Raw genomic sequence first — 16,013 nt, forward strand, 5'->3', positions numbered from 1 at the left:
GTCTCTGCAGCGGTCAACTCCACGGTACTGTCTGATGTCACCACCTGTACCTCAGCCCCAGACCGTAAAACCTGTTCTTCCAGAATTTTTGTACCTTTTGTTTTGCCTTTTAGTATTTTATGATTAACTTCTAAAACACGGGACCTTCTTTTTGCCTAATGGATGATCAACTGCTTCAACACCATTTAAGAAATAATAATTTTCTTCTACCTCACGTTTTGTTTTCCCTTAAGGCACTGCCTTTGCCAAAGCCTCACATGCACGCGCACGCACACGCACACGCAACTGCTTCTCTACTCCCTGCTCTGCTCCATTGAGCCGTTTATCAATTCTTGTGTTAATGCCACATGGCTTTCATTACCATCGTTTTGTAATATGTTTTTGTTATTTGGGAAGGCAAATGTTCCTGCATTATTTTTTTCCACTGTTTTTGGTTATCACTCATTAAGTTCTCATTGCACTGAGATTGACCCGAATTTTTAAAAATGCACTTACTAATGTATTTTCTACAATTTTAAGATCCTAGAAACTAAGTTATTCAAATAAAAATCAAAATCTCATGACCAGGGGAGTGAGATACGCTGGCTCAGTACCTCTTTTAAAAACCTTATGAAATATAGACATTTCTAAGACTGGTGGGAGCTGAACTGATTATCTGATTTATAAGAACCCTACACATGAAACAAATTTAAGAATAATCACAAACTTTCAGCCGATTGCTTACCTTTTCCGCATCTTGAGCTTCCCTTGCACTATACTGTAAAACCTCACACTTCTCACTGCAAGAAAAAACAAGATGGAATTCAACGTAAATTTTCCAAGCTTACGTGAATGCACAAATGAATACGTTAAAAACTATCACCACAAACACAGGGTAGGGTGATACGCTGGGCACGTGCTGGCTCACGTGGTCTGAACGGCTAAGGAGGACCCACTAGCAGCAGAAACGTGCTCTAGGCTGGACAGCGGGTGCGTCTCCTGACTTCCCTTCTGACGATCTTACCCCCACCCCACAGGCGCCAGGACCAGTGGCGAAGGGGGACGGGGTCCATGGGTCACCTCCACGGGTTTCGCTACAGGACAGGACGAAGGCGCCCGGGGCCTCACTGAGGCGTGGGCACAGAGAGTGGCCATGTGGTGGAGGAGGCAGGACAGGTTACTTGAGCTGCTAGAAGCTAGGAGACAAACCGGCCCTCTGGATAACCTTTATCAGCCCAGGCCCGCAGCAGGGCAGAGCAGCTCACTCCCCTGGTCCCTGGCCTGAGTCTGGACACTGGAAAGTCACAACTGGATCCCAGACGGGGACAGCGCCATTTCCAGCACTTCTGCCTATCCCCCCGCCACACTGACTGCCACCTGGACGGCCAGCTGCCCAGCCAGGAGACGACTGGACCGCCACAAGCCACAGATGGGAAGTCTGCCCCCACCGCCACCTCCAGACCAGCCAGTGGGAGACCTGACGCCCCAACCCCGGCCAGAGGCCAGCAAGGCCGCCCAGACCAGAGGTCCACTGGACGGCCCGTCACCACAGGAATGCCTCACCCCCATCCAGCAAAGGGGACAGCAGGATGTCAAGGACAGACTGCTACTTCCCAAGGATCATCTGCGCAGCGTAAACGCGGCCATTCTCTCTTTCGACGTCTACACCACAGCACCCTCCCGCTGACAGAGAGTCCAAGAACGTACGAGCTACGCTCAAACTGAAATCCACGTGCGACCCTCCACAACGGCATCGAACGTCCCCAACTGCTGGCCACCTTCGACAGGTCACCGGTGTAATGAGCAGAGTTAGTGCAGGGAAGGCGTCTGTATTCGCATCGTTACTGTGGACTCACATTCATTCCAAGTGTAAGAAAAAACTCCCCAAGCACTGAAATTGCAGGTAAGCCTGCATGGCGCACTCCAAGACGTCCTCCAACGCGATAAGCGTTTCTCGCTGCAACGAGGTCACTGCGTTTCCTGTATCGCCACGAAGACGGGCGCAACGGTCAGAAACCATAAGCAGATTGCTAATGAGCCCACAGAGCTAGAAACACAGCCTCGGTGCACTGGCCGTTGTGGCTGGAGGGAGAGCGGCCCCCAAGCGGAGAACCCGACGCACGCAGCCCCTCCTCAGGGGCCCGCGGCCTCTCACTGTCACTACGAGGAGAAAGGCACGCAGAGGGGAGTCCTTTCCCTCGACAAGTCCCACGAGTCAAAATTAAACCAAGTGCGTAGGAGACAGAGGTTGCCACCTCCCCTGGATGAGGAAGGGAGGGCGGCTGGCACGGAAACAACACGGCTCCTCCTCACACGGCGACACGGTCTGGCGTCCTCGACCTAGCTGTCGCGAGCGTGCGCGGGAGACATCAGGAACACGGTGACACGTACTTTCGACACACTAACTGAGCCCACCTCTTAAGTCCCCGCTGGCGGCAGACACCGTGTGGGGCGTACACGGTGACAGAGACAGGGTCCCCGCCCGTGCGGAACTGGCGACTCCAGAGGGTCAACGGAAAATGGCTCGCAGAGCCGATTTCATAACCTAACATCGCCGTCTTTCGTGTGACTCCACACACCGGACATTTATTCTCCGCGTGTCTAGAACGAGCGGCGTCCCGTGCCAGACGCCTCAGTAACAGAGCGACAGATGGCAGAGGATCCTGCCGTCGGGTCCTGCCCGCCCCTCGTTCCCACTGGCCTGTGAAGGGAGGCTGAACCAAGAGGGTGGCCGAGATCTCAGAGATTCGGAGACACCCTCAAGGCCTGTGGAGCGAACTCACGTCCGGCGGACCCCCGCAGGCCCCCCCCGTCTCGGGAACCGCTGTGCCTCCCGTGACACCAGCGGTCACGGCAACATTTACAAACAGAGCAGCGTAAAGGCCTCCTCATGAGCGTGTGAAGCCAAGCCACGGTGCAAACTCATTTCCGACACGTTTCATAATCAAGGTAAGGAGGACAAAACACAGGCCTTCCAATGATTTTAAGCATAAATGTTCTCAAAGCCAGAAAACGTATTCCTGTGGTGGGTAGCTGTGCCTCCTGGCGAGAGCTGCAAGGCTCCCCACGCTTTCATGGTCAACACGTAAGAACACGGCGAAGCGTCGCGTGCCTGCTCGGGAGAGGAGAGCTGACGGGACAGCCAGCCCGGACGGCAGTTGCCCTCAAGTCAGGTAAACCCACTCTGCTTCAAATACGGACATTCGAGCTAAAAAAAATTTCTCTTAAACGATTTTGATTTCGCTGCTTAATTACTGATACTTTAACAATGTTCTCTTCCAAGGTGAGTCACTGTAAATACATAATATTGAACCAAATGACTTCGAATAAACATGCCCGGGAAACCTAAAATCGTTCCTGTGGGAAGACACCTCCTGAACTCTTGTGGGAAATAAGTTTAGGAATTCCCCGAGCTTGCAGCTTTGCGTTAACAAGGTTTAGGACTAAAGCATCGGAGATTAGGTCAACAGGGCAAAGCACTCCCAGCAGAGGACGAGAACGGAAAGCTGCTTTCACAGGACGGAAGGTCCAGAATAGGTAAACACGTAAACAGGCTACAGACCACGGAGCAGGGTGAAACTGCCCGGAGCTAATTTGCAAAAAAAGTGTCGTGTTGACCCTGAGGTAGCATGCTCTATCTGTCTTATGCCCTAGGCAAGTTTGCTCGGGCAGCCATGATTTTGACCCAGACCCCTAACACCACATAGCTTCGACACACACGAGTTGACGATCGCCGTTTCGTTCTCTTTCTGTACGTCCATCACGTTTGCGAGCCTTCTGATCCTAATAAATATGGAGCGAGGACCCTTCCTCAAGACTCGCATCCTCCCGGACATTAGCCTCTCTCGCATTTAATTCTGCGTCCGCTCCCTTGCTGGACAAGAGAGAACTCCAGACTCTGAGTCTGTGACAAATTCTAAGTCACGAACGCTTAGACGCTTTAGATAAGCTACTTGTCATAAGCTGCTTAAAGTTTTACATAAAACTTGTGGTGCCAGTCAAGGTCCAGTGAATTTCTAAGAGAACACCTTGGGGGTCACGTACGTCCCTCGCTGCACTGTGACCTGAGCCTGTGAACACTTAACATAAGGCAGACTGCACAGAAAACCTCACGTACGTGTTCACTGTGACGAATGGCCTCCAACTTAAGTGGGTCCCATAAACCCACATGGCTTGAGCCAGGACAATGCACAGGCCGTATCTGTTCAGAAGACGGGGCACACAGACATCACAGCAGGACCAAGAGGTAGAGCTCGTCCCCCCAGAGCGTGGCTCTCTGTTTCTCATTGGGGGTGGCACTGTCCTACCCAGACTTAGCGAAGGCCCCGAGGCCCCAGGTCAGGTCCCAAGAACACAGCCCTGCCCACCAGAGCGCCTCACCTCAGCGCGGCTGGCTCCCGAGGTCCCTGAGTGCCACGCTGGGGCCCCTCGGTGAGGCGGGAAGCACCCCGACCTGCGTCTCGGAAAGTGGACCGTGGGCAAGGACGCCAGGGAGGAGGAGCGGTCGCCGGCGGGCCTGGGACAGCGCTTGTGACGCCGTGTGTAAACTCAGCGTGCTGGCCCAAGGCACGTGCGCCGTGTGCCTCGGTGGCTTCCTGCGGCTCCGGGTCCGTGACCGAGATGGGTAAAAACCCACCCCGAGGAACCGTTATGCTAGCACCGGGCGACGACGTGCAAACCCCGTGAGCGATCCACGAGGCCCGCACAGCCCGACGCCGAACGGCTGCCCAGGCCCGGGAGGGTGTGTGCTCTGCTCTGCTCTGCCCCGGGCTCTGGCGCCACCGGAGGGAAGCGGCACCTGCCTGGACCCGGGAGGGGCGCACGTGAGCTGTCGAGCGTGGCACGGGCGGCCCCAGGAGGGGGTCCCAGGACAAAGCAAGTACGGGTAGCCAGACCACGCCGTGGACACTTAGGGGGCGGCCGGACACACTTTGTGATCTGGAAGCCCTCAAGAAGACGGTCTTCAAAATAACCACCGAGTGAAAGGAAATCTCCTCCCGACTGCAGCAGGATTCAGGCATTATGAGCTGAAGTTCTACGGGAAAATCTGAGGGGAACAACTGGGGCCAGGACTGCCGTTCTCAGTCGTTTTGCAGCCGAAGATGTTCCAGAGGCATTTCCGGAACCGACGCGCTGCGGTCCACCGTCTCCCTCTGCCTCTTCACACACCTCCACATGTTGCCCTGGCGCAGGTTTACAAAACTGAGGTGTTTCTGCACCTCTGGTCTTACAAATAGAGCAGCAGGACGGGACGAAGGGGGCCCGCAGCTCAACCCTCTGTACCGCTGCTAGCAAGGAGCCTGTCACAAGACGGCAGCGGCAGTAAGCATCCATGGTCACGTTTAAAAAAATTAGTTTTCAACTTAAAAACCAAATTTTTCTTCCAAAGTTACCATAGTTTTTAGTCACAATTTTATACTCTGAAATCTTAAAGGCATGAGATTTTTAGGTACCAAGAGGGTTAAGTTTCAGAAAGTTTAAGAAATACTGCTAGGAACCTTCCGTGAAAGCATCCAACAACCTAATTCTGGCGGGACGCGAGGGAGGCCCACGACCACACGAGGATGGGCCACATGGAGGGGGCGGAAACACATTCGCTTTGCGCCTTCAGGAAAGGAAGAGAACAGGAGAAGAGAGAGAAACAGGAGGGTTTGGTGGGATTTCATTGAATCCAAATGACCTTTCAGAAGAACTCTTAGAACCCGTAGGGATTGTTTATCCTCCTGAATTTTCTGTACCAGCAGGGGGCACTGCCGAGCAATCCTGGGTAGACATGCACTTCCAGCTGCCAGCTCAGGTGTCAGAGGAGTCCTCTGATGCTCACACCCTATCGTGAAACACAGCAAGGGTCTGCTTCCGGCTTCCCGTGATTCCAGAAGTAAAACAAAGAAGATGGACGAAACAAGCAAGCCAAGAAACAACAAGACCCGACCAGATCAAGCTGGAACGTGTGCTGTCCTGCCTCCTCGCAAACCTCAGCGCACAATGTGCCGCACAACACCCACCGTGGTGAGAGTGAACCCCCCAGGCTGCGGCGCACAGGGAGCCGCGTGTGAAGACGTGTGAATCGTGCGCCTGGCTCACCTCATCTCAGGCAGGAAGGTTTTCTTGTAGGCGTTCTCGATGTCCTGCAGATAGGCCGAGGTGACCTTCATTTCGTGTGGCTAAGCAAAAGAAGAAAAAAACAAGCGTGAAACATTGAGGCGTCTCTTTCTTTTACTTGTGCACGTGTAAAACGTGAAAACAAGCAACAAACACGGTTTTCTGGGAGCAACTTGTGGGTGTCGTAGGGACGACAGGAAAGGGGCCTCGGTATCGGTCAGGATTAACCTGTTTGCCCAGGGAACCCACGGCATGACCTTGCACAGGCCTTCAGACGCGTGCTTCGAACAGGCTCAGAAAGAACACGGTGTGCGTGTGTGCACACACACTGGGCCTGGCTCGCCCGCTCTGCTGCGCACCCAAGACGAGAGGACCAGCCCACCTCTCCCCTACCCCCTCACCCCCCTCTCCGCCACCCGCTCCCTCCGTCCTTCTCGCTTCCCCGCCGCTCACACACCCAGCCCGCTCCCACTTCTCCACCTCTCACCCCCCTATCACCTCCAAGTGTGCTAAGCCAAATTCAGAAACTGAAAACTCCAATCACGAGCAGCAAGCTTCAGAATTTAAGACCTCTTCCAGTTCAGCCACGCTGCGGTCAAGTCACATCGCTGTTCCCTGGTTTCTTCGTGGCATTTACCTCCGCCTGATACACTGCCTACGCGTCCCCCTCACACAACTCTACACTGTCACCACGTGTCAGGAACAAATACCCTAAGTGGGAGCAGTGCTTCCCAAGAACCAGTCCTAAGGGCGGCGACGGTCTTCACGACCTCCGTCCCCCGCATCACGCCCACGCGGCCGGTGGGCGCCTTCAGTCTGCAGTGTCCAGGCCACCTAACCGAGTCTCGCCCAGCGCCACATGCGTGGACCTCGCTGCTCAGCCGCTGCAGGCTCAGCAGGCAGGAACACAGGGACAGGGCTCAACGGGAGTGAAGCACTGAGAGATGTTGAAGTGACACTCGGTCTGCCCAGACACCGGGGCACGGAGACCCCGCGAGAGAACAGAAAGGTGCAGGGCACAGGGAAGGGGTCAGGACACTGACCCGGCCTCACAGCATGCTTTAGGGGACAGGGGACGACAGAGAGATGGGGCCAGGGACCGCGGGGCTCCGGTGGAGAGCAGGGACTGCGCCGGGACCCCCCTCCACCCACCACACGAGGGCCCACCCTCCGGGGGCTCCGCTGTGGGTGCCGCCCGGCTCTGTGAAGGAAGGTGGCGACTCAGCAAAGTGCCGCGAGCACTGGCACGCAAAACGAGCGGGGTCTTGAATTTAAGAGCTGGTTACGTTTCCTTTCTTCTGAATCCGACTCTGGATCTCCGGAACCGGCACGTCGATGTAGATGACCACGTGGGGAGGCAGGTACTCAGAGGCGGTGACCTTCTTCACCTCGTTGTAGTGCTCCACACCTGCCACACACGAGCGGGACACGTCTGTCACCCGCGGGTGTCCACATCGTGGACGTCTCGTACATACTTTACTTTTCAAAAAACTCAACTGAAAAGCATCTGATTACACACGTACTCGGGTTCAACCTACTTCAGTAAATTTAATCGGCTACGCAGACCGACCTTCTGAAGCAGATTTAGTAACGAGAGAACAAAGCAGCAAGAGTGAAGACTGGGGGAAACCCTCCTGAAGCTGTCGCTGTACCGAGCAAGCCGTACGCACAACAGCCACGCACAGCCGGCGATGCCGAACCCCATCCGCGCCGTTTCCAAGAACACCGCGCACCCGGACGTCCTCGGGCGCACAATGACGCCACGGGAAAGGCAGCCAGAGCACAGTCTGGGTCGCTGGAACGAAACCACCACCCTCACCCGCCACAGCAGCAATGTCAAGAAACGACCATCTGCAGATTTTCACATGGTAGAAACTTCCAGAAGCGATCACACGAAGAGCCACAGAAAGACAACTACTTTGCTGTAAAGAAAAACTGGGGCGCCTGGGTGGCTCAGTCGGTTAAGCGTCCGACTTCGGCTCGGGTCATGATCTCACGGTCCGTGAGTTCGAGCCCCGCGTCGGGCTCTGTGCTGACTGCTCAGAGCCTGGAGCCCGTTTTGGATTCTGTGTCTCCCTCTCTCTCTGCCCCTCCCCTGTTCATGCTCTGTCTCTGTCTCAAAAATAAATAAACATTAAAAAAATTAAAAAAAAAAAAAAAAAAAAAGTCCCGGTGACCACTGCTAGCGACACCTGCTTTGGGGGCGATTCAGGCGGACCTCTGACCCAAGGTCACAAGGGTCTGGGCCGGAGGGACAGGCTATGACGGTGGTGCACTCCAAGTAAGTGAACCAGCCTCACGGGACTGTGGGCACCGTTCTAACACTCGGCCTCATCCCGGCTTCCTGTCTGGTCTTGCCCACCCCCAGGCAAGACGTCCGTCCTCCCGCTTCCTCCGCCAAGTGCCCCTCCTTGGGCGTGTTCTGGGAGTCCCCACGGCTGAGGGGACCCCACCCCTGGCTGTGCGTGTGCCGTCCACCCCAAAGGAATCTGTTCTCCCAGCCCAACACAGAACTGACTCTCACGAAAGCCACTGCCCCCCACCCCGGGTCACTTCTCTGCTCCCGTCCCACGAGATCCCACATACTTGGTGACGACCGTGCCCCTGCCACCCTCACCGACTCCGTTTGGGTGCGATTCCGCAGCGGGCTTCCCTCCCCAGAGAGCCGGAAGCCAGCCCCAAGGACCCTGGCCTCGGTCCTCACTCCCTCTCCCGACTCTCCCGGGACAAGCGCATCCTCTGTCCGCGTCAATCCCCCAGACCGCGTCTGGGACACGCAACCACCTGGCCACCTCAGGGGTCCCCAGCTCACACGCCCGTGTGGGACACCCGCACCTCGGCCCACTGCCGCACCCCGTCCTCTTCACGTGGCAAGGAGCCTGCTGAGCCCAGTTACTCCCGACCTCCTCCTCACAAGGCCTATCGCCGGGCCTGCCCCTGCCCCGCCCTGCCCCGCCCTGCCCCACCAGGTCCGCGCCCTGCCCGCTGTGGTGTCGGTGTGCCATCCTGCTCTGACATCCCTACCTCTGGCCTCCTGTCCTTGGATGTCCCCTCACCGAACACGTACTTCGACGTTCGTACCCCTCAGACGAACGAACGCAATGCAACCACATCCTTCCCACACCCGACACCGTGGGTGGCTCCTTGCCACTTTCAGGAAACAGCCAAGCCCCCCCGCCAGGGCACGAGCCTCCCCTCCTCCCGCCCTACCTGCCTCTCCTGGGCCGTCCTCCGCCCGTGCTGGCCTCCCTGCCACGCTGCACCTCGCTCACCCGCTGCCCTGCTGCCAGCCTGCTCCGGGCTCACCCAGGACGCCGTCCCGGACTGCACCCCGTCTCCCAGCCAGAGTTCTGGGTGCTTCCACAGGGTCCCGGAGTAACAGCGTCCATGTTGCTTCAATGCCGGCCCCGCCCTGGCCAGGACGGCAGGAGCTTCCCTGTCTCCTCGCCCCAGATCCCCGACGCCTAAAACGAAGCCCGGCACGCAGCCCACGTCCCAGAAAGGCTGTCTGACTGCCCGCAGCTGCTGCTCGGATAGCCTGTGAGGTCCGTGGCCAGAAGCAAGGGCGCCGCGGCCCCTCCCGCGAGCACGGGCGGGCACCCCGACCGCCGGGCGCCTCCATCCCAGGTCGTCTCCTGGCCTGCTTCGCTCTCCACAGTCACTCACCGAGCGCTCTCGCTCTGCCCTCCAGGCGTGAGCCACCACCGCTCCAGCCAGCCGAGCGCTCAGGTGGACACGGCCACAGGCAGACGGCACAGGCTGTCCCGGCCCCGCCCTGGCGCACTCCTACTCACACGTCCTGGCCCCACCCTGACGTGGTTCCATAACCGCTCAGTCAGGCCACCTGGAACCAAGAGGCCTTCACTCCTGTCCGTCTGCCACCGTCAGACCTTCCACAACACCCTACCGGAGCTACCGTCCCTGGACGCGGCAGACCAGCACCACGTCAGACAGAGGGAAAGGATGACGGTGTCGCTGGCATGCAGGTGCAGCCACAAGAAAAAGAAGGCATCCCGATTATGAACAAGATAATACACTAAAAAACCGGCCAGTTCAGGGAAATTAAACCACAGATCAGAGAAAGTGGCTGCGGTATCCTGCAAGACCGGAGAGGGTCGGGGCAGCTCAGGAAGGTTGGGCGGAATCCGGGAGCTGAGCTGTTCAAGGATCCAGAACGCTTCCCTGTTTCCAGTGGAGATGGGAATTTAGGAGGAAAAGCGGGTGGAAGGAACCCGCTTTCTTCCTGTGGAAATTTAACAAGTCCTAGCTTCTATCCGTCTGCCTAACAGACGTGCACGGCAGGAGCAGGGACCGCGTGGGGAGTCTACCAGAGCCTTCACGAAGCTACGCGGCGTGTCCAGGAAGGCCTGAGCGCAACGCCGACTCACACTGCTTCCGGATGAATCCTTGGTTATACATCGCGTCCAAGAAAACAAAGTCGCTGAAGATGGAACGTTCCAATACGACACCTTGTCCTGGTTAAAAACAGGGAAACAAGATTCAAAGTTCAGACACATAAAAAACCCAAGGCCCCGGAAACGAGTAATTTCACTTTACAAAGAGGCAAGTTCTCTACCATAACGTTCAAACGTACGTATGTGTGCTCGTAAGTGAGAGACTGTTTTCAAGAACTAGAACATTTCTGGTTCGGGCAACGTAACATTCATCTCATTCCGCCGGCTGCAGCAGAAACCCCCAGTTACGAGGAAGGTGCTTCACAGCTTCCGTAGCTTTCCCACCCCACCTGCTCACTGCAATCCCGACACACCCCGACGGCTCTGCCAGACCCCAGCGGCACCCGCCACTCTCTCCCCGTGCCCAGTTCATCAGCAAACCACCGGCGTCCTCCCAAGCACATCCAGAACCTGACCTTTCCGCCACAGCTGCCTCCCTGCAGCCAGGCCTCCTCACTGCTGGCAAGGTTCCCGCCCCCGCCACCAAGTAGGTCCTGCCTCCGTGCTCGCTCCCGGCTGCTCTCACAGCAACACAGGGGCATTTGCAAAACTCAAGCCAGACTGCGTTACTCCTCCGCTCAAATCTGCTAGTGGCTTCCTCTCTCCTCCAGAGGAAAACCCATCTTGCCCACGCAACTTCTCTGACCTCATCCCTTCCACTTCCGGCCTCACTCACTGCACTCCTGTCACAGGGGCCTCCTGTGACTACAGCCACTCCGAGCACCGGTCCCCCCGGGCTCAGCCCTGCTGTGCCAGGATAGAGGCCTTCCCCAACCTTCCCACCTGCAAGCAGGGCCCCGGCCCCACGGCAAACCCCTCCTCAGCTTCTCACGACCTGATGTGGCACTGAACTCCCCCACATTTACTGTTCATCTCTCCAGGAAAACGTAAGCTCCGGGAGGGTGCGGGCTTCACTTTCTGAACCCTGGCTCCTAGAATGCACCTCACGCAACGGGCACTCGCAAAACACTTAACGGTTAGTACAACACAGAGAGAGGCGAGTAAGTTTTTGTTTAAAGTGATTCTTCTTAACTTTAAGAAAGGGAGAGTCCCAAGAGGTGAAGTATGTTTCAGAAAGAATCTGGAATGAGCCAAGTGTCAGCGTTAATCCCAAGCCACCAACCAGTTCCCGTGAGCCAGGTCCTGGTACAGAACGTCACGAGGTGACCGCATCTTTTCTTAGAAGCAGCACCAACGAAAATCAGGGCTTCCGTTCATAGAAGGAAAAGTACCACTAAGGACGTTCTGAACACCCAAGACAAAAACTAGACTCCTCTGTAACCGTTTCGGTCAAGAGCGAATCCTGCACCTCCTGGCCTGTGTCGTATACGTGGACCCCTCCTGGCAGTGATTCCCAAATGCCGCTTTGCAAACCAGTTCCGTCAGTCACCTGGGGTCCCCGTCAAACATGCTGTACCTCCTCGTCCTCACACCCCACGAAGCAGACCCTCCAGGCGGCAGCTGAGCGGTCTGTAAATGGCTCACCAGGTAACTGGCGACCGGGCGTGGCCATCACTGCCGTAAGAGGCGGACACAAGGCTCGTACAACCTGCACCCCCTCCTCTCACGTGCACACACGTCATCTCCACCTGTGAACTCAGCACCGCCAAGGCTTGGGAGCTATGCCCAAGCACCCCGGCGTCTGTTACCGATTCTTAGGGCACGCTGGGGTAGGGGCCGAGCGTCACCCACGCTGCTGGTGCCCAGGATAACGCAGTCCCTCCTGGATTGGACCCTGCTCTGTGCTGACTTTATGTCCTGAGCCCTGCTGCTGGTCTCCCAGACTCCAAACGGGACCCGACCCAACATACAGTCCTCGTCCATTTCTTGCCGGCTTCCGGTGACGTCCAGAAACACACCCCCCTTCCAATCGTCCGGGCCCCGGGGGCCTTGCGTGTTCTGCCTCCACCACCGCCGCACCTCCTCCAGGTTTAGCTGCTCCCCAGCGGACCGATGGCAGAGCCCAGCCCATCTCTGGGCCCTAGGGACGAGCTTACTTTGTGCGTCACATCTCTGTGTGACTCACAGCTCCGTCTGCGGGAGTCTGACTCCACTTCCTCACGGCCCTTTAGAGGCTCTCGCTTTCTTCCACGGCTCTGATACATTTCACTGCCACGCCTACACCGGCGGCACAGAAATCCCACCCCATCCATACCCCTTGCTCCAGCACGCAGAAATGAAACACAATTCGGGGCCTTTCATTCCAAAGCAACAGCAGCGTGGGTCTCGGGGAATTTGTGATCCTGTTAAAAAACCAGAACCTGCTCCCGCAAACGCCCTTAAAGAAAAGCTCTGCTTCGTGGCAGTCTACAACGGCGATTCCAGAAGGGGTTCACGTGCAGGACACGCCCGAGCGCCGTCCGGACGCCATACCTGTGCTCAGCAAGTGCTCCAGGGCGTCCGCGTACTGCAGGAGGCGGCTGGCGTACAGCCAGGACTGCAGGCGGTAGCTGTTGCCGTCGTTACTTCTCGGGTCCTCGTAAAACTTCTCCACGCTGCAGCTGCCGCTAAGCTCCACGTCCAGGGGCCTCCCGTCTCCCGTCGCGCTGTCCACGTAGTGGATCCCGGCTTCGGGGAAGTGCTTCAAGCCTGAGAAGAAGCAATGTGATGCGAACGCCTCCCCCGCCATCGGCGGGCAGCAGGGACTCACAGAAAGAAAGCCCCATCTGAATACAGGGTGGAGGCCGGTGGCACAGGACCCGGGGCAAGTTACCCTCACAGCTGCGTCCACACAGGACACTAAAGACGACATGTCCAGAGCACTCGTGGAAGACAAGCATGTCAGCGAAAGGGCCGGCCTACAGTGTGTCCCTGGTACCCTCGCGGGAGTTCCTCCCGAAAAGGAGAGCGGCCCACGACCACGGGGAGCCCCCAACGTGCGACTGGGCACCAGCCCGTCAGCTACCACGGGAAGTACGCCCGCATCTTCACCGGGAGTCAGGAGATGTGGTTCGGGTCCCGGCTCCGCACTCACCAGCTGCGCGACAGCAGCCCCCTCCGGAGCTCACCCGTCTGCAAGCGACAGCAGTGATCAGGGCCCCACCCCGGAGGACCGTCACAGAGCTCGGGTGACACCGCTCACGTGAACGTGCTCTGCTGACATTACCAAGAAAAAGTTCCAACGCAAACTGACAGCCAGTATGGATTTAAAAATCTTCCCAAATCCGAAAGATTAAAAATAGCTTTTAGTGTATTTTAAACATGTAAGATACCTACCTCGGGCCCAATTCCACCCAGTCTATATGAAAGGAAAATCAAACTCAAACAAGCAACGATGCACCTGAGAGAAAGGAACTCCACGTGACATACATCCGTACCTAGTTTCTCTGCTATTTGTTTTGCAAGCTCGCCTTTTCCAGAACATATATTGCCGTCTACAGTTATCACTCTGCTGTATTCTGTGAATTTTTTGGTTGTTCTTTCGCCGAGTATGTATGCCAAAGGGCCATACTGTAGCCTGCACTGGGCGCCTGTATGAATTCCTTCCTGGAAAACACAACAGCATGACGTGAGTGAGCATTCCACTTCCCACAGGCACCAGCAGCTATTAGGTAAAAATGCCAAGAAGACCTCTGGTGATAAAAATACCAACATCTATCCGACTTTGGCTCAGGTCATGACCTCACAGTTCCTGAGTTCAAGCCCCATGTTGGGCTCTGTGCTGACAGCTCAGAGCCTGGAGCCTGCTTCGGATTCCGTGTCTCCCTCTCTCTCTCAAAAATAAACAAACGTTAAAAAAAAAAAAAAAAAAAGAAAAAAACAACCCAACACCTAGGGGCACCTGGGTGGCTCAGTAAGTTAAGTATCCAGCTCTTGGTTTCGACTCAGGTCATGATCTCATGGTCTGTGGGATGGAACTGTTTCAAAACTCTGCACGGACAGTGCAGAGCCTGCTTGGGATTCTCTCTCTCCCTTAGCTCTCTGCCCCTCCCCCCGCTCATGCACGCTCTCTCAAAATAAATAAACTTGAAAAAAAGCCAACATCTACATTTTTATTACCTAGTTATTTAATTACCGGTCTCCCTGCCCCACCCCCCCAGCGTAAGTTCATAAGTACAGGGGGGTTGTTGGTTTTGTTCACTGTTAAATCCTCAGGGCCTGGAACAGTGCCTGAAACAGAATATGCTTACCACGTTCAATATAAGTTGGATGGATGGATGGAAGGATGGAAGGAAGGAAGGAAGAAAGGCAGGGAGGAGGAGGCGAAGGGAAGACAGGAGTAAGGGAACAGAGCATTTTTCTAGTCCAGATTCCTGTCCTGAGCTCTGGACCTGGTTACCTGCCTTTAAACAGTTCCATCCAGAAGTCCTGAAGGTATCTGACAACTAACAGGCTTAAAACTGAAATTTAACATCCATACCCTAACCCCCAAATCTGCTTTCCTTCCCAAGTTCCCTATCCGCTACCCACCAAGCAAAACCAAGCAAACACGGGATCACCTTGGATATCCTCCTCCTCCTTCCAACCCTACAGGCACTCACAAAATCCTATTGACCTTAACTCTTAAACCTGTCAGGAGTGAACTGTCCTGCCCCTGTCCCCACTGCACTGACTGTGCAGACATCTTCACATCTCTCACCTACAGCGCAACATGTCGTCTCCTGTCTCCAACACACCCGTTCTCTGCTCAAAAGCCACATGATCTACTCTCCACAGCACACAATGCATGCTCACAGAAAGTAACACAATCAAAAGGCAAGCAACTAAGAAAATCCTTAGTGTATAGAAAAGTTGTATAGATCAATAAGGAATAGTGACAGAATAAGGAAGACTAGGAACTCACAGCTTATTTTTAAAGTATTAAAAATAACCAAAAACTGTATGAAAAAATGTTCATTCACTTAGTTATTCATTCAACAAGTATTTACTAGGAGCCCACACGATGCAGTGTCTAGACAACTGGGGATGTGGATATGAGCAAAAGGTTCCACAGGACAACAAAACAGAGAAGAAGTTACAGCTGACCCTTGAACAGTACAGGAGTTTGTGGTGCCGACACCCCCCCCCCCCCATGCAGTTGAAAATCCACGTACAACTTCTGACTCCCTAAAAACTTGACTATTAATAGCCTACTGTTGACTAGAAGCCTTACCGGTAACACAGAAAGTTGATGAACACACACTTTGTACATGTATCATACACCGTATTCTTAAATTAAGCAAGCTAGAAATTACCAAGAAAATCATAAGGAAAAGAAACTACATTCACAACACTGCACTTATAAAAAAAAAAAAAATCGCAAATAAGCGGACCCACGCAGTTCAGACCTGTGTTGTTCAGGACTCAACTGTCAACAGCATATGAAGTGCTGTGGAGGGCAGCATGGCACATGGGCCGGGCTGTGTGTTACAACAGGTGGCTACGGAGCCTCTGAAGAAAGAGTAACATTTGAGCAAAGACTGGAAGGTGCTGAGGGAACTGGCCAAGTGGACATGTGGAAGAGGGTCTTTCAGGCAGAGGAAACTGTTCACACAAATG

General features: G+C 55.3%; 1 protein-coding gene across 3 annotated transcripts in view; it reads right to left on the reverse strand.

The window, feature by feature from the left end:
* Positions 1-16,013, reverse strand: part of NDUFA10 (NADH:ubiquinone oxidoreductase subunit A10) — a 51,552-nt gene that overhangs the window by 34,005 nt on the left and 1,534 nt on the right. For all 3 annotated transcript variants that reach the window (XR_006713338.1, XM_045482346.1, XM_045482347.1), the window contains exons 2-7: positions 13,853-14,021; positions 12,909-13,124; positions 10,470-10,556; positions 7,368-7,489; positions 6,064-6,143; positions 725-779 (exon numbers count right to left, since the gene is read on the reverse strand). Coding sequence is in view for 2 of the 3 variants with exons in the window: in XM_045482346.1 (XP_045338302.1) it covers positions 725-779; positions 6,064-6,143; positions 7,368-7,489; positions 10,470-10,556; positions 12,909-13,124; positions 13,853-14,021 (729 nt within the window). In the remaining variant the exon portion in view is untranslated. The remainder of the gene's footprint in view (positions 1-724; positions 780-6,063; positions 6,144-7,367; positions 7,490-10,469; positions 10,557-12,908; positions 13,125-13,852; positions 14,022-16,013) is intronic.

Source organism: Leopardus geoffroyi, chromosome C1 (assembly GCF_018350155.1).
Source record: "Leopardus geoffroyi isolate Oge1 chromosome C1, O.geoffroyi_Oge1_pat1.0, whole genome shotgun sequence".
Lineage (NCBI taxonomy): Eukaryota > Metazoa > Chordata > Mammalia > Carnivora > Felidae > Leopardus > Leopardus geoffroyi.